The following is a 21500-nucleotide window of genomic DNA, read 5'->3' as shown; positions in this document are numbered from 1 at the left end:
CCCACAAAGAGAAATTCCCCCATCCAAACATCAACAGGGCTAAGCCTGAGAAACTCTGGGGTAGAGGAGACTCCCTCTAAGTGTGAGGCTGGTCTCAGACAAATCTCTTTATTTTCTATTAGATTTAGGCAAATTAGGAGTCTACTCTGTGATGGGGGGAAAAAAGGTAAAACCGCTGGTTCCTAGAATCTTAAAGAAATCAGGGCAGATTGCAGAACACGAACTTGACAAAGGAGGTTTAAAAGGCATACGTCCTCCCTCCAGCGTGCACTTTATTTTAAAGACTGCGTTTGGAGGGGGACTTGGCGTGGCTGCCAGGAGGAGACGCTTACGCTTGCTCAGGCTGGTGAGATGGAAGGGATAGAAATGGAACAAAGGAGAAGCACAGAAGCGGGCTGAACCGGCCAGTTGGTTTTGATGAATTCTGAAAACCTTCTGTGAGGCCAGTCCAGCAGGGAGGGCGAACTGGGCCCTCGGGGAGCCTTTGGCTGATAATCACGTGGCCCCACCAATAACAAACTAAATGCTTAATGTCCTAAAGGGCAGTCAAGGAGATTCGAGCTCCTGCAGTCCCCCCAGCTCTAAGTTAAGTGCAGCCACGTTTAAGACTAGAAACAACTGGTCAGGCAGCCCATTCAACAAATGGGGCTTTGACAAAGGGGCGGAAAATCTTCCAAGACAGTTGTGAGGGGAAGGATGAACTGCGAATGTATCTGACTCAATGAAACGAAAATAAGGTCTGGGCACATTAAAAACTCAACTTTTTCATTTTTTTGAGACAGGGTCTCACTCTGTCACCCAGACTGGAGTGCAGTGGTGTGATCTTGGCTCACAGCAACCTCTGTCTTCCGGGTTCATGTGATTCTCGTGTCTCAGCCTCTGGAGTAGCTGGGACCACAGATGTATACCACCATGCGTGGCTAATTTTCATATTTTTAATAGAGATGGGGTTTCACCATGTTCTCCAGGCTGGTCTCCAACTCCTGGTCTCAGGTGATCTGCCTGCCTTGGCCTCCCCAAGTGCTAGGATTACAGGCATGAGCCACCACGCCCGGCCACTAAACTCTTAAATAGCTCATCTTCCAAAAGAACAACATTTGCCATGGAGGTGTAAGATGTCACTGGAACACCCAACAACCCAAGCCCGGAATTGGGTAGCTCTCTTTTGACGGCAGCCAGATCCCAGGAAGGAGCAGGTTCACCACCACACTCCAGGGCTCCTGGCCCACTTGGCCAGCCTGGGTGTGGGCTCCTAGCGCCCTCTGCTGGCCACTGGGAAGCCAGGCCCAGGCGTGCGTGTGGCAGATCCTATCGCCATCAGGTGTTATTCCAGACAGAATTGGCCAGAAGAGGGCAAGGTCAGAAGCAATCAAGCAGGAGGTGCAAAACCACCAGCCGGCCTACATCAGCTTCCTTTGCAGGAAAAGGAAAAGCTTCTTTTGTAGCTGCCTGGGGTTCCTGGCCCCCGCTGGAGTAGCTGCCTGGGGTCCCTGACCTCCGCTGGAGTAGCTGCCTGGGGTCCCTGACCTCCGCTGGAGTAGCTGCCTGGGGTCCCTGACCTCCGCTGGAGTAGCTGCCTGGGGTCCCTGACCTCCGCTGGAGTAGCTGCCTGGGGTCCCTGACCCCCACTGGAGTAGCTGCCTGGGGTCTCTTACTTCTGCTGGAGTAGCTGCCTGGGGTCCCTGACCTCCGCTGGAATAGCTGCCTGGGGTCCCTGACTTCTGCTGGAGTAGCTGCCTGGGGTCCCTGACCTCCGCTGGAGTAGCTGCCTGGGGTCCCTGACCTCCGCTGGAGTAGCTGCCTGGGGTCCCTGACCTCCACTGGAGTAGCTGCCTGGGGTCTCTTACTTCTGCTGGAGTAGCTGCCCGGGGTCCCTGACCTCCGCTGGAATAGCTGCCTGGGGTCCCTGACTTCTGCTGGAGTAGCTGCCTGGGGTCCCTGACCTCCGCTGGAGTAGCTGCCTGGGGTCCCTGACTTTGACTTCTGCTGGAGTAGCTGCCTGGGGTCCCAGACCTCTGCTGGAGTCGCTTAGCTGCCTGGGGTCCCTGACCTCTGCTGGAGTAGCTGCCTTGGGTTCTTGACTTCTGCTAGAGAAGCCGCCTCTTTATTTTTAATGCTCACAGACAGGGAGGAATCCAGGAAAACAGGTCAGCAACGTGGCTTCTCAGGTGCTGAGGAAGCAGCTCCTCCATCTGCTCTGCCCCTGGCCTGGCCGTCAGGATGGAACCCTCATTACAAGGGCACAGGTCTGCAGGGAAGCACCAGCTCCCCGTTTTCCCACACCCCACCCCCAAAAGAACGTCTACCTTTATTGAAGAACATGGAGGCCATTTGTCCCATTTCCACCCGGTCTGTGATTTCAAACAGGTTGGGAGATCCACGTCTCTCTGAGGAGCCAAAAGAACAAGGAAGAGGAAGTGGTTCTTCACATGGAGAGCTTCAGAGGGTGGTGTGGACCTCACCGAATCATCTAAACCATAAAATCCCTAAGTGTCCAAACTCGAGAAAACTTTTCCTAATGTATCCTGCTTGAAATGGTTTAACAGTCTTTTTTTTGAAAAAAAGGGGAATTCAGAGACACTCCTGCTGGGGCGAAAGGGAGAGCAGGCGTCGGAGCCCAGCCCAGCCCAGGCGACCCGGGAGGAGACAGCAAGGCAGGGGCGTGTGTGGACATGAGGGACAGGCAGGAGGCATGGGACATGCCACAGAACGACCTTTACTCAAGCTTCCAGGGAGCACTGGGCATGGAACCAGGCATTTAATCATCTCAGCAACAAGGGGGGAAACCGAGGCACAAAGGTCCAGGAATTCGTCAAGCTGCAAATCGAAGTCAGTAGCCCAGCCTGTGCCCAGAACTGAAGCCCTGTTGCTCTTTTTACTCTACCACAGGGCCTGGCTCAGAATCCGAGAGCAGGAAATGCCAGAGGAGTCTGTGGGGAGACTCCGCAGGGCCCTCTCCACAAAGAAAGGGAACCCTGTGGTCCAGAGGGAAGTGTGGGCCCGCTAGGACCCCAAGACTTACGCACAGACAGGATGGGCCGCTTCTCCGCCCGCTCGTAGTTGTCCCGGATGAGAACATCACTGTCTGAGGCTGCGGAGTCGTCGTCTTCCTCCTCCTGGTAAGTGGTGGGATGGATGAGGAGGAGGGAGAAAAACAAGGGGAAAAAAAAGGAGCACATCAAAAAAATACAGAATGTTAGCCAGGGATGGTGTCATGCGCCTGCAGCCCCAGCTACCTGGGAGGCTGAGACAGGAGGACCACCTGAGTCCATGAGGTCGAGGCTGCAGTAAGCTGCAATTTCAACACTGCACTCCAGCCTAGGTGACAGAGTGAGAGACGAAAAAAAAAGCGGGGCAAGTAACTCTACAGAAAAGCCCTGGGACGATGGAGAACCTGCTTCCTTTGTTCTTTTTTTTGAGACGGAGTTTTGCTCTTGTTGCCTAGGCTTGAGTGCACTGGTGCAATCTTGGCTCACGGCAGCCTCCGCCTCCTGGGTTCAAGCGATTCTCCTGCCTCAGCCTCCAGAGTAGCTGGGATTACAGGCGCCTACCACCACGCCCAGCTAATTTTAAAATTTTTATTAGAGACAAGGTTTCATCATATTGGTCAGGCTGGTCTCGAACTCCTGACCTCAGGTAATTCACCCACCTCGGCCTCCCAAAGTGCTAGGATTATAGGCGTGAGCCACCGTGCCTGGCCTCTTTTTTTTTTTTTTTTTTTGAGATGGACTCTCATTCTGTCACCCAGGCTGGAGTCCAGCGGCATGACCTCAGCTCACTGCAACCTCTACCTCCCAGGTTCGAGTAATTCTCGTGCCTCAGCCTCCTGAGTAGCAGCGTTTACTAGCACACACCATCGCTCCCGGCTAGCTTTTGTAGTTCTAGTAGAGATGGGGTTTCACCATGTTGCCCAGGCTGATCTTGAACTCCTGACTTCAAGTGATCCTCCCGCCTTGGCCCCCCAAAGTGCTGGGATTACAGACGTGAGCCCCCGTGCCGGCCCCTGTGTGCTTTTTTTCTGCGGGGCATCTGTATGTGATGAGGAAGCTCTCAGCACATCTATGCTGCCCTGTTAGAAGCAGTGGAGGAATAAGTGACACCACAGTTCCTGGGTAGGAAGGTTCCAAACAGCTGAGCTGGGTGCAGGTCAGAGCAGGAGGGCCTGAGGCTGAGACGGGAAAGCGGACGAGGCTCCATTTGTACTCTAACTTTAGGTGGCCATTAAGCTTCAGCTCTGGGACTGCGCTCCTGGAGCAGCACCAGAGAGAGAGCCCGCCACGCACTGAGAGGAAAAGAACAGGCTGCTGAGACCGCCTCTTGGGTACCCAACGGAGCAGAGGCACGGGCTGGAGATGAGGGCAACACACATACCTTGTGGCTCTCCATCCTCTTCCAGCGGAGCTGCGCGTTGGCTGCGGCCATGGCCTCTATCACAAAGGTGGTGGTCACGAAGCTGAGTGGGGCCGTGCCCAGCGCCAAAGGCACACAGGGGGTTGGAGGAGGCACAGAGAGAAGGGAAACACCATTGTAAGACACGACCAGACCCAGCAGCCCAGAGCATTCTCTTTTCTGAGAGGTGTTCCTTAGAGATGGGCCTTACCTCATGAAAAGGTGTGCGTGCTTTGATGTTGATGTCTACACTGAGAATGTATTTCCAGTGCACAAGAGAGAGGGGCGTGAATTAAGTGATGGGAGGGAGGAAACTACCCAAAAAAGAGAGGGAGCTGGGGGCAGAGGTGGTGCTAGGACAAGCCAAGCTGCACACCCAGGAGGGGCCCTGGTGGGGAGATGCCAAAGGATGCTCTGTGAAGGGAGGCTGGTTCACACAGGGCCCCCCAGCTTCTAGAAGGACAGCAGGCAGTTTTCACCTCACCTTGCAAGGACAGAGACAAACGGTCACCTCTCAATTACATACACGAATGGAAGGAGTGCAGGCATGGGTAATTGCAAATGGGCACTTGGCTCTGGAATCCATCCTTTTTTTCCTTGGCAGTACTTTTTCCTTTCCAAATAATCTGGCTAATATTAAAATAAGCTTGCACTTCTATGGCCTGATTCAAAAGGGAGATTGGGAGATGGCATCAGATGCTTGCCGAGAAGTCAGACTAGACTGAAAAAAATCATCTTTTCTTTCCTCTTAAAGAAACTTGAGAGACCTAGATGACAGCTGGAATGCACGCACGCTTTTGTTAACGGAGGATACAGAAGTGGGCTGCCTTCCTGCTAATAAAACCCGAGGTATGAATCCATCTCTGCCATGGAACAGCGGGGGATGAAGATTCATCTCCTGCTTTCTTGAGGCCAGGACAGCTCTGCCACCAGACTCACCCCTGCCCCTCCCTGAGCGTTGACAGCTGGGGGGCTGACCGCTTGGCTCCGAGGTCAGGAGGGAGCTGAGTCGCTTGGCCCCACACCAGTTAGGACAACGCTGACAAGCCGCCCTGTGGTGGTGAAGGCCTTGGGCATGGTGAGCACACCTGTGCCCACGATGAGGTTAAACCGGTTAAACCCATACCTACTCCCACCCTGGGGGGGCCAGCCAGCTCAGAAACCCCCATTCCAATCACCTCAGCACCTCCTAGAAAGGTTTCTCATTATCTTGCCTAAGTGACCATTTTAAGGGCTTTGGATTTACCTTTCTTTTTGGAAGTAAAATTAAAATCAATCTTAATTAAGGCATAGAGAGACTTCTCATGGTTGCTCGCACAAGGCCAACTCATTGATCACATCCAAACACAAATGGGTTGAGCAAGGAGCGGGGTGTGGCACCCTCTACCTGAGAGCCCCCAAAGAACACTTTTCATTCGGATAGCTGCCTGTGCTGAAGGTCCTTTAAAGGGGACAGCAGAGTCGTGTAAGGACACGCACTTCCAGAGCTCTTGGCTGCCAGGGCTCACAGTAGGTAATGAACCAGTAGTGCCCCAAGATTCACCCTCGAAACTCCCCAAAAGAAACGCATGAAGCTGGAAAGCACGGGCATTTTCCCGTCCCATCCAGCCTCTTGCACGTCTTAGTTTGCGCCAACTACCAAGCTCCGTCTCACCCTTCCACCGGCACCCACTCCCTCCCTGTTGAGATCCTCACTTAGATGCAGCCCTCCCAACCCTGCTTCCCGAGCATCCCAGTCCCCTCGCCCTGCTATGCCTTCCTCTTTCCACAGCACTCGCTGCCTTCCAGCTTACTCTTCAATGTACCCATTTCTTATCTTCACTGCTCACCGTCTGTCTCCACAGAATAAAGTCAAGTCTGCACAGGCAGGGATGTTGGTTGGTGAGGCTCCCTCAGTACCTGGAAGGGTGCTTGGTGTACAGATGGAGGGGGCGGGGGTCGCCTCTCTCAGGAGAGGTGTTTCCAGGTGCTCCTTCCCATCTGTTTTCTGCACCTTGTGGATTCCGACCTGGACTACAGAGAACTGTAATACCTAGTCCTAAATCCCTTCCTGGCCGGGGCACTTGCTGACAACTTCAGACCAGTCCCTACGCGTGTGGGAATCCCTGAGAAGAGCCTCAGGTAGAGCCCACCCTCCCTGAAGCATCTGCTGGTGAGGCTCACACACTGGGCTCAAGGAGCAGGTGAAGGCCTGGGGAGGTACATGGCAGGCGCGTGCCACACTTGATCATGCCCACTGGTGTGTTTATCACCTACTTTGTGAATTACCTTAAGCGAATTCTAAATTCCAAGCTGATTTCCCATATCATCTTACATGTTTATTAGATCCTTTTTCTGTGGCTGGGTGGTATTTTCTCAGACAGCAAAACTTGACGGTAATATTAATAAAGCATTTAATAGCAGGGGATGTAAATCTGGGGAAGAAAGAGGCCAGCATCATGTGAAATTCCAAAGCCTAGTGGATGTCCAGGTTTTTATCTGATCAGGGCTGTGCAGCCACTCCACCAACATGAGCCACCAGGAGGCCTCTGTGACTACTGTCCCCTCTCTGACTACCCTGGCAAGGACTCACTGAGCTAAAGACACGGTAGACAGATGTCTCCCCACCCCTCAGTGCCCTCACCTTCGGGCCTCCTGGGCTGACTCCCTCCTGCTCCACTCCCAGCCCCTGTGGGAAAGTCCCTGCTGCCTCTCACCTCATGAAGCCCAGGAACACCAGCAGGACGAGGCTGACAAGCCACCCGGCAGTGGCGAAGGCCTTGGGCATGGTGAGCGCGCCCGTGCCCACGATGAGGTTAAACATGTACACCAGCCCAACCTGGAACCGACAGAGGCAACATTCAAGCCCAGAAATTAATCAACCTCTCCCCTTAACAGCTCCCAAGGAATGACCCTGGGTGAAAGGCACCACTGTGGAGACCAGAAGGCCAGACTTGAGAGAGGGAAGCAGGCAGGACAGGAGAATCACACCTGAGGCCTAAGGAGCCAGGCTCTGCAACCACAGAGCCTGTTAACCAAACATTAACAGGTGGATGACTCAAGCCCTGGGGTTCAGGTCTCCACGATCAGTTTCAGTCTCTTTTTCCGCCATCACCACTGCCATCCCCTCCTAAAGCTGCATCGCAGACGTCAGTGCTCTGCTCTAGCAGGCTGTAGGATTCCTGGGGACAGAGCAACATAGGTGGGGCACCTGGCACAAAGGTGAGCACATAATGCTGACCTCAAAGAAACACCCACTTTTCCAAGACCACTGAGCGTGTGACTCAAGGCTCCTCTTCACCCATCCTTGCCACTGTCCTTTGGGACACGGACATTCATGCTTCCCTTTCTCCATCCCTTTCCCCGGACCAACTTCAGGTTTTTTGAAAAGAACTGAGATATAATTCACATACCATAAAATCCACCCATTTAAAGTACACACATCAGTGGGTTTTAGTAATATTCACAAGGTTGTGCAACCAGCACCACCACCTAATTCCATTTTATCACCCTCCAAAAAACCCATTTCCGTTAGCAGCCGCTCCCCATTCTTCCCTCACCCCCTTGCCCACCCAACTTCAGGGTGATTCCTCAGGTCACCGACTTCAGGGTTTTTATTTATTTATTTATTTTTTGAGACGGGGTCTCACTCTGTTGCCCAGGCTGGAGTGCAGCAGCACAATCTTGGCTCACCGCAACCTCTGCCTCCCAGGTTCAAGAGATTCTCCTGCCTCAGCCTCCCAAGTAGCTGGGATTACAGGTGTGTGCCACCAGGCCCAGCTAATTTTTGTATTTTTAGTAGAGAAAGGGTTTCACCATGTTGGTCAGGGTGGTCTCAAACTCCTGACGTTGTGATCTGCCTGCCTCAGCCTCCCAAAGTGCTGGGATTACAGGCGCGAGTCACTGTACCTGGCCGTTACTTCAGGTTTTAAACAACCCACAGTTACAATGATTCCCTTTCCAAGATCTCAGCCATGAGCTTCCTGTCTGGCCTGAGTTCCTGCCCTTCTGTGATGCTCCCTAGTCCCCCAGCCTCCTCCCCTGCTAATCTTCCCTTTTAGATAGAAGCCCACTCCTATTTTGGCATCATCTGCTTCCTTCCTGGTGCAGAGGGCTCCACCAAGCACATGCTTCCTTTCCTGGTGTATTTCTCTTAGTATCAACCTTTCTGAAGACCTCAAGTCCAGCTGCCTGCTAGTCACCTACACCTAGACATCCCATCAGTGGCCTCATTCTCCTTTCTTCCCCTCCAGATCACAGTGCTAGTGATTTTATTTCTGGAACTTTTCTTGTGGCTAACTCTGGTTCCCATCCTTATTTACAATTCAAATTAATCTTTCTGGCCTGGACTAGTGCAGTAGACTCCTAACTTGTCTTCCTATATCCTGCTAAATTGGGTGACTTACCGTATGCTTTACCACCTGTTTCTGATCATTAAAAAAGACAAACACCTCATCTCTGGGAATGCTTACCCATTTCTCATTTTCACTTCCTGTTCTTAGAAAGATGCGCTTTTCTCTATTTTAAAGCTTTTCTAAGATAGCCATGCTGAATTTATGATCAGAAATATACAGATTGGTGCCCATTCTCCCAGACTCAGTTATTTTTTTTTTAAAGCATGAATAGACCGGGTGCAGTGGCTCACACCTATAATCCCAGCACTTTGGGAGGCCGAGGTGAGCAGATGACCTGAGGTCAGTAGTTCAAGACCAGCCTGTCCAACGTGGTAAAATCCCATCTCTACTAAAAATACAAAAATTAGTCAGGCAGTGGCGTACGTTTGTAATCCCAGCTAGTCAGGAGGCTGAGGCGGGAGAATGGCTTGAATCCAGAAGACGAAGGTTGCAGTGAGCCGAGATCACACCACTGCACTCCAGCTTGGGTAAGAGAGGAAGACTCCATTTCAAAAAAAAAAGCATGAAGAAATAGAAATGGACAACTCCTGCCTTGGGGCCGTTGGCTGGGGGAAGGAGGGGCTGGGCAGTGGTGAGAGAGGACAGGCTCCCCAGCAGGTGCTAACTGGACATCTGAGAGCAAGACAAATGAGACGATCCCTTGTGGAGAGGAAAGCACTCTGCCTGCAGTACCTCAACACCTGGCACAGCATCTAAGCCCAAATCCCAGAAGGATGAAAACAAATTTGAATCATCTTCCGACTGCCTTGGTTGGACCACAGCATCACCATGATATGATTCCCCTCTGGGGGTCCTGGCTCAGAGCAGTGCTGTTAGAATCACTTTGAGGGCAACCAACAAGCACTGAACACCTGGCACAAGGACCTAAGCCCACCTTCCCGGCCCCTCAATTCCTACCCAGCCTTCAGGGCGCATTCCAATGCCACTTCTACCGCAAAGTCCTTCCCAGGCTCCCACAGTTGTCTTGCCTCCCGCCTTTGAATCCTTGTGGCAGTAACACTTCTTAAACCGCTCTTGGGTTTCAGATATTGGCATAGTTCTCTTTTCCCTGTTGCTAAATATGAAGCTCGCTGTGGCCGTGGGCTGCATCTTACTTCTCTCTGCATTTCTCAGGGTGCCTGGCACACAGCCTAAAGATGGGAATACTCAGCCGACTGCACTGGACCCCCCTTGGGTTATATCTGATGTCAGTCTGAGAGTTTTCATCATCCAGTTTTGGACATCACAACCCCAATTTTTTTTTTTTTTTTGAAACGGAGTCTCGCTCTGTCACCCGGGCAGGAGTGCAGTAGCGTGATGTCGGCTCACCGCAACCTCCGCCTCCCAGGTTCAAGCGATTCTCCTGCCTTAGCCTCTGGAGTAGCTGGGATTACAGGCACCCACCACCACACCCGGCTAAGTTTTGAAGTTTTAGCAGAGACGGGGTTTCACCATGTTGGCCAGGCTGGTCACGAACCCCTGACCTTAAGTGATCTGCCCACCTCCGCCTCCCACCGTGCCCAGCCCATAATCTCAATTTTATCTCACAGACAAATCCCAGAAAGATGAAAACAAATTTGAATCATCTTCCGACTGCCTTGGTTGGACCACAGCCTCACCATGATATGATTCCCCTCTGGGGGTCCTGGCTCGGAGCAGTGCTGCTAGAATCACTTTGAGGGCAGCAGCTGGGTGAGACAGGGGACACGCAGCCCACTGCTCGTCTTCTGAATGGCTTGTCACAGTTTGACTGTGAATGTCTATAACAAGCTCATTTTTACTTTTGCCGAGGTTAATTTCAATCGCTGGCACTTCCATGCTCGTGTGTACAAGGGTAGGAACGGGTCATCTAGCTAGCTCAGTTCTGTTGGTTTATTCGACAACCAACAAGAGCCTTCTGCAAACTGGGCCCTGTGCTTGGAGCTGAGAATATGATGATACACCAGACAGATACGGCCCTCGACCTCACGGAGCTACGTTCTAACGGGAAGACAGACAACAAGAAAACAACTACAGGCCGGGTGTGGTGGCTCACACCTACAATCCTAGCACTTTGGAAGGCTGAAGTGGGCGTACTGCCTGAAGAGTATGAGACTAGTCTGGGTAACATAGTAAAACTCCATCTCTCCTAAAATACAAAAAAAAAAAAAAAAAAAAAAAAAAAAAATTAGCCAGGCATGGTGGCACATGCCTGTAATCCCATCTAGTCAGGAGGCTGAGGCATGAGAATCACTTGAACCCAGGAGGCGGAGGTTGCAGTGAGCCGAGATCCTACCACTGCACTCCAGCCTGGGAAGAAAACAACTGCGTTACAGCTGGAGAGAGGCGCGGTAAAGCAGAGTCAGGGTGCTGTGCGAAGACACGGTGGGAAAGCAATGGAAACAGTGGGTATCCCAGGAAGGGACCTGGAGGATGAGAAGGCGCTGCCCAGGCAAGAAATGGGGGAGACATTTCCTGGTCCAGAGGCCTACGGTGGGAAAGAGGCAGGCAGGCTTCAGGAGCTTTCAGAAGGCCTGTGTGGCTGAAGCACAGCAAGTCAGGCAGGGGTGGGGCTGGAAGAGGCTGCAGTCAGACTGCACAGAGCCCTTTCCGACGGGACAGGGGGTTGGGTGTTTTGGAGCATTTTAAGCAGGCTGCTAACAGAATAGACCCCAGCGGACAACCTAATGTCTGTCCTCCCTGCAGCTCTGTTCTCTGCTTATTGCTTCTATTAGCAGTAATACTTAGGGATAAAAACGACTTCTTTATGGAGAATGAAGTTCCCATAATGGAAGAAAAGAGAAAGCAGAGAGGCATAAGAAAGTGATAGTTCTAGGCTAGGTATGGCAGCTTGTGCCTGTGATCCCAGCACTCCTAAGTGGGAGGATGGCTTGAGTCCAGGAGTTCGAGACCAGCCTAGTCAATGTAGCAAGACTCCGACTCTTAAAAAATAAAAAATATTGGCTGGGCGCAGTGGCTCACCTTGTAATCCCAGCACTTCGGGAGGTCAAGGCGGGCAGATCACGAGGTCAGGAGTTTGAGACCAGCCTGGCCAACACAGTGAAACCCATCTCTACTAAAAATAAAAAAAATTAGCTGGGTATGGTGGTGGGCGCCTGTAATCCCAGCTACTCGGGAGGCTGAGGCAGGAGAATTGCTTGAACCCAGGAGGTGGAGGTTGCAGTGAGCTGAGATCACACCACTGCACTCCAGCCTGGCAACAAAGCTAGACTCTGTCTCAAAAAAAAAAAGAAAAAAATTAGCCTGTCATGGTGGTGGGTGCCTGTAATTCGAGCTACTCGGGAGGCTGAGGCAGGAGAATCACCTGAACCCCGGGCGCGGAGGTTGTGGTGATCCGAGATCGTGCCATTGCACTCCAGCCTGGGCAACAAGAGCAAAACTCTGTCTCAAAAACAAAAACAAAAACAAAACAAAAGAACGTTACAAAGAAATGAATGAAGAGATGAAGAGAGAAACTATTGGCAGTTGGGAGCAGAAATGGGTAATCGCAGTTGGTTTGCTTTGTTGCAATTTTTTCAGTTCCAAAGCAAGCCCTGCGTGCTTAGTGCGGGCTCAGGGAATCCTGCAGGGTAACGTAGGTCCTCTCTGTCTTCTGAGGACTTCAGCAGTCCCGGCGAGCATCCATCCTCTTTACCTTCTGTAAAGGTAATCAGTAAGGGCCAATCACAAGGAGGGGACATAGAGGCAGGAAGCAAATCTGGGCTGAGCCATAGGCTGGGTCAAGAGAGGTTGTGGGGAAGGAAGAGAAAGGAGACGTTCTCTTCTACTGGTCATGGGACAGTTCTGTGGGCCAGACTCCTGGCAAGTAGGGGCAGAAAGCTGTCGAACAGGCTCTACTGCAGTCTCGATCATGAGAACCAGTGCGTGCAGCCTAAACTGAGTTTCCTCCAATTCTCAGCTCTTCCTCTGTGGCTGCACTGGAGGAGGCCCAGTCCCTGCTGGCCTGCTCCCCTATGCTCTAGAGAGCTCAGTGAAGCATCCCACCTGCCTCATCTACGCCCAGCAGCCTCACCCACCTCATCTACGCCCAGCAGCCTCACCCGTGACCTTCATGGGGCAGACGTCACCAGTATCTTTTTTCAACGGCTTCCCCTGACAGTTGTCAAAGGAAACAGAAGGCAGCAAAGATGTGGAAGCAATGACAGGATTTCAGGGTGTCAAACGAGCGCTCTCTCCTTCGAAGGCAACCGCAACAATCTTCAGCAGAAACCAGCGGGCAGAGGCACCCTCGGTGTTGACCCTTCGGTCAGGCGCAACCTACAGCATCCTGTGTTTTGATCACACAACTACTTCCGTCCTGTGTCACTCCCAGTCCTAACAGGCAAACACACATGCCTGTCCTGAGATCCCTTATGGGTCCATGTACCCGTCTGAACCACGTTCCTGTGTTCAGCACTATCCTTGGGAGGGTGTGACATCTGAGCCACCCAGGAGGCTCACCGCTCGTTACAAATATTTTTAGGCAGAATAATTCAAGCTAAAGCAAACATCCTTGGAATTCCTGGAGGGGAAAAGAACTCACAATGAATGGGGCAATAAAGAGCTAAGGAGAGGCTTTGTCTTGTCAATGACCATGGGCTGAAGCGCATGTATGAATTACATCCTGGTGTCTTGGTTTCCCAAGGCAGCCAGAGCAGAGTTCTGCCCACATTGTCTTGAGCTGGGGCCTGCAGGGGAATTCGGAGCAGCATCAGCAGTGAGTTAGTTCCACAGCTTATCTGGGCTCAGTGACAACAAACTCTTCTGGTCTTACAGAGGACCAAGAACTGTTCCAGGATAGGGGAGTTGAGGAACACTTAGGAAGAGGTGTCTTCTCCCCTCAGAACCCTGACTACTACCCTCTGGGTGACGACACATCATCTGTACCACCCCGCATCTCCTCCCTACATCTCTCTTCACCAGTAGCATAAAGGAACACAAGCACTTGTTTATGGCCAATGCTCAGAGCTGGCCCTCTGGGCAACAAAGACCCTGAAAGAAATATAACACACAAGAAATGGAGAACAAAAAAGAGCAGAGAGCACTGAAGCTTGCAGGCCTAACTGCCCGATTTCCTGTAGGCACATGCTGACACGTGAAAGGACCCCTTGAACAACTGTAGACACAAGAAATGGGGACATGTCAAAGTGTTTTTCTTACAAAACTTACAGAGATGACTCATTTCCTTATCTCTAAGTTTACAGATGTTGTAAGAAAAAGCAGGAACTGTGGTGACTTTTCTATTAACAGACAGCATGGACATTTCATTGCTGACAGCAAGAGGCTGGGAGCTGCTACATTAAATCCACAAATGGGAGAGACACCATTCATTCCATTCCAGGGTTCATGGAAGATTCCCCTGGAAATTACAGAGGTGAAGGAGTCTCCTTTAATGCCACACATGAATGGCACAGGCCCAACAGGAAGACTCTGGAATCAGGAGGGCTTTCTTCTAGCTGTGAAGGAAGTGTCTTGACACCTCCTTGTCCATCATACCACAGTACTAGTCTGTGAAGCTAGCAGAAACAGCACAGGGATCCCCAGGCGAGGAAGTTATGTACAAGGCAGGGCAGCTTGTTCAAGGCAGGGCAAGTTCTAGAAAGAAGATGCAGTACTGCTTTTGCCTGGGAAACTTGGTAGCAACCTGAGTCAACCATCTGATTATTCCAACCCTCCAGCTACTTATCCAGGCAAGAGGGCCCTGTGATGTAATAACCATGACCAGTCATCTGTCACATAGAGAAGATAAACTGAGTGTGTGTGAGGGGCAGTGAGAGGTAACGCAGACCTAACACAGTGAGAATCAATCATTCTAATTGTTCTAATTGCACAGTCCACCAAACTGTAATTAGAAGTCTCTGCATGCCTTCACTGCCTGTTACGCCATCCAAGACTATAAAAGTTGTGCAATTTAAAATTCAGTAAAGACCAAAGTGGTTGCAAACTGCTGAGATGAGCAAAACCCATAGTCAACAGTTGTCAATCGCTCTTCATCTGAAGGGAAGCACTCAAGGCAAGTGGTGGTAGCCTTGAGATTAACATTATTTATTTATTTGTTTTTGAGACCGCGTTTCGCTCTCGTTGCCCAGGCTGGTGTGCAATGGCGCGATCTCGGCTCACTGCAACCTGCGTCTCCTGGGTTCAAGTCCTTTTCCTGCTTCAGCCTTCGAGTGGCTGGGATCACAGGCGCGTGCCACCACGCCTGGCTAATTTTGTATTTTCAGTAGAGATGGGGTTTTACCATGTTGGCCAGGCTGGTCTTGAACCCCTGACCTCAGGTGATCCCACCATGGCCTCTCAAAGTGTTGGGATTACAGGCGTGAGCCACAGAGCACGGCCCGAGATTAGCTATTATAATTAGCATTATAAACAGCACGGCGATTTTGTTTGGCTTGACCAACTCTGACAAACACCTTAAAAAGAAAATAAACCTGACTTGCATTCTAAGCCACCACAGCAGCAGTGTAGCTGCTGCCTCATGGAACTCCGTTATCCTGCTTCCTCCAGAGACTGCTCAAGCAGCAAGCACTCACTAGTCCTGTCCCCATGAAGCAGCGTGCTTCTCTAGAAGCCAGGAGTACTTGAGTGAGCAAAAAGTTCTGTAAGTCACACTCACGTAGGAAGAGTAGAGTTCTCCGGTCTCTGTAATTTCACCCGCCATTTCCAAAAGTGAGGAAGGGCTGGCAGCAGAGGTTCCTTAGGTGCAGGGGCGGCGGCTGCTGCGGCTCCTTAAAACAAAAGAGCAGACTTCACATAACTGATGGACTGAGAAAGGGGTGGGAGGAGGCTTGCAGACTTTCCCCACCACTTCTTATCACAGGCACTTAGGGCCTCAGTATCTGCCACAAAACTCATCCCCGAGGGAGGAGTCACCCTGGATGACAGCAATCTGGACGACGACTTCTAACTTTTCCCTTGCTGTGCAGGGCACTACTCTGTGCGCAGCACGGATGTTTTCAGTGCTGCTCGGAGTGCAAGTGATTTAAGGCGCCTCTAAAGCCACGAAGTTTCACCCACCACAAGAGTCCCCTTTCCAGGCTCTGGGATGGTTATACCCATTTAATTCCAGGAACCGGGAGCTCACTACCACAAAGGGGAGCCCAAGGAACTGTCTGCTACCTCTGCCTAGGGCAGGGAGCTTGAGGCTTTCCTACGCTGCGCCTCCAACCCCACTCCTGGCCCTAAGGCCTCCACTCCCTGCCTCCACCTGCTTTCTTAAGGGTCCCCACCCTCAAAGCTCCCTCTCTTCTCAAGAACCCCACTCCCAGTCTCTCCCTCTCCCTCCCTCCTGGAGAAGTCCCGAGTCTGGCACCGCCCCGCTCCAACCTATCCCGTTTCGTCCCCTCCCGCCCGGCCGGAACCGACACCTACAGCACAGGCAACTCCCAAGCCGCCGCCTCCCGCTGGTCGGCTGCTGCCGGCGCCAGCTGTCCCGCACCAGCGCCCGCAGCGCGCATGCGTCGGCCCCGCTGCCCACCTCCTTCACGCGTGCTGATTGGGCACCACGCGGGGGCGGGACCGGGATTGGGGCCTGGCGGCTGCCGTCAACATGGCGGAAGTGGGCGGGGCGCGCTCCCACGCGCATGCGGGAGCCGGGACTGGGAGAGTGGCTGGTTGGAGGAAGTGGATCACCTCTTCTGCAGTGGACGCTTTCGTTGGCGGTGGGTGGGTGTGAGCTTGGCAGTGCCCGGGTCCCCGTGGTTGGAGGGTCGAGGACAGTGGCCTAGAACGCCACTCCAAGACGAGGGCCTGAGACTAAGCCCGCCTTGCCCTAAAGTGGTCGGGGGCGGGGAGGAGGGAGTGGCCAGAGCCCAGTCGGGTGGTCGCCTGGGTGAGAAGTTAGAAGCAGGTTTCAGACAGGGCTGAAAGTTGATTCTCGGTTGGAATTCCTGGACGGCGCAAGTAATGCGAGCTCTGGGGATAAGTCTTGGTACTTGGTGTTTGGGTTTTAGGAATCGACATTCTGCGGAGCGGACGCAAGGAACCGGCAAAAACGGAGCCCAGGCTTGGTCCCTTGGGGTGAGAATCAAGGATTGTTTAATTATCATTAACCAGCCTGGTTCTCTTTCTTGCAAGAATTTTACAGTCCGAGTTCTCTGAAGTGTCTGAAAGGAAAGAAGGGCGGAAGTCAACTTAGCCCCAGCAGGAGAGCCGGAGCTCCCACCCAAAGTGGGAGGAAATTCAGGGTCCTGAAGTCCTTGCTCTCCCTGTCTGCATGCAGGCTGCTACCATGAGGTTGAATCAGAACACCTTGCTGCTGGGGAAGAAGGTGGTCCTTGTACCTTACACCTCAAAGCATGTGCCCAGGTATTTCCCTTTTGATATGGGGCGCGTATCAGCCCCAGAGCTGTGTAAGGCGCAGCGAGGAGCCTTCTTTAGCCCCAATCTCAGGGCTATTTCCCCTGAGAAGAAACATTTGTTGTGAGAAGTAATTATATATGAGGGAAAAAAAAATTAGTGCGGTGGCTCATGCCTGTAATCCCAACACTTTGGGAGGCTTGAGGCAGGAGGATCGCTTGAGCGCCGGAGTTTGAGACCTAGTGAGACCTCATCTCTGCAAAAAATACAAAAATTAGCCAGGCGTGGTGGTGCACAGCTGTAGTCCCAGCCACTAGGGAGGCTGAGATGGGAGGATTGCTTGAGCCCAGGAGATAGACTGCAGTGAGCTCTGTTTGCACCACTGTATTCCATCTTGGGTGACAGAACAAAAGCAAAAAAAAAAAAAAAAAAAAAAAAAAAAAAAGCGGAAGCTGGGGACTGCGACTTCTCTGGAAGAAGCTGCTCATCCTCTTTTTCCCTTTCATTCTCTCAGCTTTCCTTTGGCCTTTCAGCAAGGAATTACTTTATGTAAACTAAATGTGTCAGAAAAAGAAATTATCTTCTCACCCAAGTGTAAATTAGTGATGTTTCCCTGGTGCCAGTGAATATGTTCAGTTCTTGGAGACTTAATGTTAGCGTGTCCTTAAACTCTGAGCTGATGAGTTGTGATATCTACCATTTGAAAGGTCAGGACTGAGTCATGATGGGATTCTTGTGGCGGGTGTTGGCACATGTCTGGCAGATTGGGATAGTGGTGCTGTAGATGGGTATTCTCTACTTGTAGTTTTCCTTTTGACGGTTCTTGGTGCCCCAACTTTGTGGGGATCTGTCCAGCCGCCTTCCTTGGTCAGCTTGCCATATATTTCCCTTTCTGGAATTTGAAGAATGTTTGGTTTCAGACTGCTCCTCCGCACTGATCCAAGACAGGATAGGAAGTGGGACAGATAGAACTGACTCCTACTGCTGTTCTTGTGTAAAACTAGCTTGCTTCTGGGTCTTGTGCCTGTGGCCCCCGCCTTAGGAGCAATCATAACCTTTTGGGTCTTCTTTGAGCCCTATGTTAGCTCTCTGTGGTTCTGGACCCTCACATTATTATGCGTGAGACGTATGCCTTTGAATGAGTCCTGCAGGTCTAAGGCCACCGCTGTCCCAGCAGGTACCACGAGTGGATGAAATCAGAGGAGCTGCAGCGTTTGACAGCCTCAGAGCCGCTGAGCCTGGAGCAGGAATATGCCATGCAGCGCAGCTGGCGGGAAGATGCAGATAGTAAGGAGTGCCTCCTGTTTGCCCCAGCCCTGGTTCTGGCAGGGCGATTCCACAGGTAGTGGAATCTCCAGATTCCTTTTCTTACTCAGCCCCAGCCACAGAAGCTTCGTGAAAAGCCTAGAAAGTGCTGGAACTCTGGGATTCTCATGCCCCCTGAAGCAATTCCCTGTAGCTCACCCTTCTGTCCTCTTCCCCACCTGTTGCATCAGGCTTGGAAGGATTTCAAGTAGAACATTTGGGGCTTTGCCTGTAAATTTAGGCCCTGCCCCTCACATCCCTTGCCACAGCTTAGTGCGGTGACTGTCCTCCTGTGTGTTCCCTGCTCTCTGAGAATTTGGTTGCTGGTTGGAGAGGCTGTCTTTTTCTGTGAGGCAAATTTGAAGTTTTGTAATGAGCTGAAGCAAGCTCTGGGACCCCCTCTTCTCCTGGCAGACTTAAGAGATGCTGGTGTTGTACACGGCTCTGGGTTAGCTGGGAACCCTCTCCTCTCCTCTCTCTCCTCTGGAGTGTGTGTGCGGTAACTCTGTTGCCTTCTCCTCAGAGTGTACCTTCATTGTGCTGGATGCCGAGAAGTGGCAGGCCCAGCCAGGCGCCACTGAAGAGAGCTGCATGGTGGGAGATGTGAACCTCTTCCTCACAAATCTAGAAGACCCCACCTTGGGGGAGATCGAGGTCATGATTGCAGGTTTGTTTCACCTAGCCCTGCCTGGCTCTCAGATCTGCTGACCCCGAGCCTGCCGAGGCCACATAGGGTGGGCACTCACGGGGCTCACTGGGAGGCTTCATGTTGGTTAGCCCAGGGCCTGGCTGGGCAGCCTACCCCTACTAGCCCCGCTCAGCCTGGTGGTACACCCCCGGGCTTGTCACTGTTCTCCTTATGCTTAGGTGTGAACTTAACCTTTGGTTTGGGGTAGTTCAAGGATAGGGAGTGCCATACTTGGGGTAGGCTGGGCACCCTCTGAAAATAAATGGTCTTCTCTGGAACATCTTGTTATATTACAGGAGAAGCCCCTCCTGTTTCTGTTCCTTCTTAGTCCTCAGTTTCCCCCAGGTGGCTCCTGACTATGCCCGTGAGCTGTCTCCATCAGGTCGAGGGGGTCAGCTTTGAGGTCAGGTTGCTGGGTTGTAAGCTGTGAGGCCTGGGCCGAGTTGCACTTCTCTGTGCCTGTTTCCTCATCTGCAGAATGGTGATGATAGTAGCAACTTCGGAGTTGTTGAGAATTAAATGAGATGGTTGGTATCTGTCAAGCGCACACACCGGAGCCTGGCACAGGGCATCGGTGCTGTTCCTGTTGTTTCTCCTAGAGCCCAGCTGCAGGGGTAAGGGCCTTGGCACTGAGGCTGTTCTCATGATGCTGTCTTATGGTAAGAAAGTGTGGGCAGACAATGTGGGACGTGGCCAGGCCCTGGGTGAACCTTGTTCAGGTCTGAGGGTGGGGGCAGGTGACAGCTTCCTCCTCTGCAGCTTGGGACAGGGTGGGTGGGGGTAGGTACCTCCTTACTTGCCCCTCTCTCATCTCCTCTATGAGGAGTGACCAGACTAGATCTGACCAAGTTTGAGGCTAAAATTGGGCAAGGAAATGAACCAAGCATCCGAATGTTCCAGAAACTTCACTTTGAGCAGGTAAGGATGTTGTTGGGCAGAGTGAGGCCTAGATTGGGTGGTGGGGCTGGAGGTGTTAGAACTGTAACTCATTTATTTTTAAACTTTTTTTTTTCAATGTTTTTACCCTATTTCCTCAGTTTTCCCTAAAGAACAGAACTGTAACTCTTAGCAGGCTTGGTTCTCTCTGGCTCATGTAGGTGGCTGTGAGCAGCGTTTTCCAGGAGGTAACGCTCAGACTGACAATGAGTGAGTCCGAGCATCATTGGCTTCTGGAGCAGACCAGCCATGTGGAAGAGAAGCCCTACAGAGATGGGTCGGCAGAGCCCTGCTGATGGCTGGGCCCTCTGAGCAGCCAACCTTGTGTGCAGGGTGTTGAGGCCACACCCTCCAAAGACCAGAGCCCAGCACTGGGAGAGTGCTTCTGGCCCAGCCCCACGCTGGGAATCATCCTTTGGAATCACCCTGTGGCCTCCCTCCAGCTGGTGGTGTGGCCGAGCAGAGCAGACACCAGGGCCAGTCCCCTTCTCCCCTCCTGGCCAAACCCAAGACTCCAGGAGACTGGAATGGAGGGCAGGAATCCACAGGACATGTCAGGGATGAAGGTGGGAGCTGGAGGTGCAGGGGGCCTGGAGCATGGATTGGAGTGGACAGGCCTTTCCCCTTAGAGGCCAGAGGTACTGCCCTGACAGGGAGTGAAGCTCCAGGCACGGCCAGCTTTCCTTCCTTGTTTTCCCATTTGGTTCGTGTGAAGAGCTACCAGGAGGCCCAGCCTCACAGTGTCCGGTCAAGTGCAGCTCGGCCCTCTTGTCCTGCAGAAGCAGGCTGGTGTGACCCACCTGGGAACAACAGGTGGTCCAGAGAGAGTGGCCTGGCCCCTCAACCTAGCATCCCTCCTCCTCCTCCTCCTCCTCCTTCTCCTTCTCCTCCTCCTCCTGAGCCAGTCTTAAGTTTAGAGGCATTAGTTTGGATACACCTCCTTGTGGCTGGAGAACACTCCTCTGTTGATGAAGCTCAGGGTCGCTGAGGAAGCAGAGGTCCCTCTGGGGTGCCCTCCTGAAGAGAGCGTCAGGCTGTCAGCTCTGTCTCTCTGGCATTCCCAGGTCTGCTCTTCACGCTCTGCCTCTGGGAGCAGCTGCACCTGATCAGGCCACGTGGGGGCAGCGGAGGCACAGGTGCAGGGTGGCTAGGCTACCTGGGACCTGTGGCTTACAAAGTAGAGCTGGGCCAGTCTCCCCGCCCTGAGGGGGGCACTCTGACTCCTAACAGTCTTCCATGCCCTGCCATCATCTGGGGTGGCTGTCAAGAAAGGCCGATCATACTTTCAAAGCACAGCCACAGAAGGAGGCTTGCAGGGCATTTCCGAGGTGGGGAAACAGTCTCAGATAAATAGGGTGACCTGCCCAAGGGCTCCCAACCCCCTTCATCCTGGAGTCTCACACCAGTCTGCATGTGAAAAACTGAAGCTGAAAACATGCCTCCATACAAAATGAACACGTTGCTTGCTGTGGCTCTCTTTGTAATGCCTGCACCTCAGCAATGGGAGTTCTCTCGGGGCCACCCAACCCTTC

General features: G+C 52.4%; 2 protein-coding genes across 17 annotated transcripts in view; one reads left to right on the top strand and one right to left on the bottom strand.

Moving 5' to 3' along the window:
- The window catches only part of TMEM104 (transmembrane protein 104), a 62092-nt gene extending 45894 nt beyond the window's left edge, over positions 1 to 16198 (bottom strand). For 3 of the 4 annotated variants that reach the window (XM_010342450.3, XM_010342451.3, XM_074388944.1), the window contains exons 1-6: positions 16113 to 16198; positions 15358 to 15469; positions 7086 to 7207; positions 4372 to 4453; positions 3023 to 3116; positions 2307 to 2387 (exon numbers count right to left, since the gene is read on the bottom strand). In XM_010342450.3, coding sequence (XP_010340752.1) covers positions 2307 to 2387; positions 3023 to 3116; positions 4372 to 4453; positions 7086 to 7207; positions 15358 to 15402 — 424 coding nt within the window. In that variant the 5' untranslated portion in view covers positions 15403 to 15469; positions 16113 to 16198. Of the gene's footprint in view, positions 1 to 2306; positions 2388 to 3022; positions 3117 to 4371; positions 6804 to 7085; positions 7208 to 15357; positions 15470 to 16112 lie in introns of those variants that run through there. The other variant, XM_074388943.1, reaches the window with a different exon arrangement.
- A 104-nt stretch (positions 16199 to 16302) lies between these two features.
- NAT9 (N-acetyltransferase 9) lies at positions 16303 to 21423 on the top strand. 13 transcript variants are annotated; one of them, XM_074388929.1, is made up of 8 exons: positions 16308 to 16406; positions 16694 to 16760; positions 16963 to 17048; positions 18214 to 18326; positions 18868 to 19011; positions 19632 to 19691; positions 19856 to 19950; positions 20130 to 21423. In XM_074388929.1, exons 3-8 carry the CDS (start codon positions 16972 to 16974, stop codon positions 20262 to 20264), a joined length of 624 nt encoding a protein of 207 aa, XP_074245030.1. In that variant the 5' UTR covers positions 16308 to 16406; positions 16694 to 16760; positions 16963 to 16971; the 3' UTR covers positions 20265 to 21423. The 13 variants fall into 13 exon arrangements, with proteins under 13 accessions (XP_074245034.1, XP_074245035.1, XP_074245030.1 ...); XM_074388930.1 differs by having other exon boundaries at positions 16310 to 16406; positions 18217 to 18326; XM_010342458.2 differs by having other exon boundaries at positions 16390 to 16402.
- Positions 21424 to 21500: the final 77 nt, after the last annotated feature.

This window comes from Saimiri boliviensis, chromosome 17 (assembly GCF_048565385.1).
Source record: "Saimiri boliviensis isolate mSaiBol1 chromosome 17, mSaiBol1.pri, whole genome shotgun sequence".
Lineage (NCBI taxonomy): Eukaryota > Metazoa > Chordata > Mammalia > Primates > Cebidae > Saimiri > Saimiri boliviensis.
The sequence above is the reverse complement of the archived record's forward strand: the minus strand, read 5'-3'. Positions and strand labels throughout refer to the sequence as shown.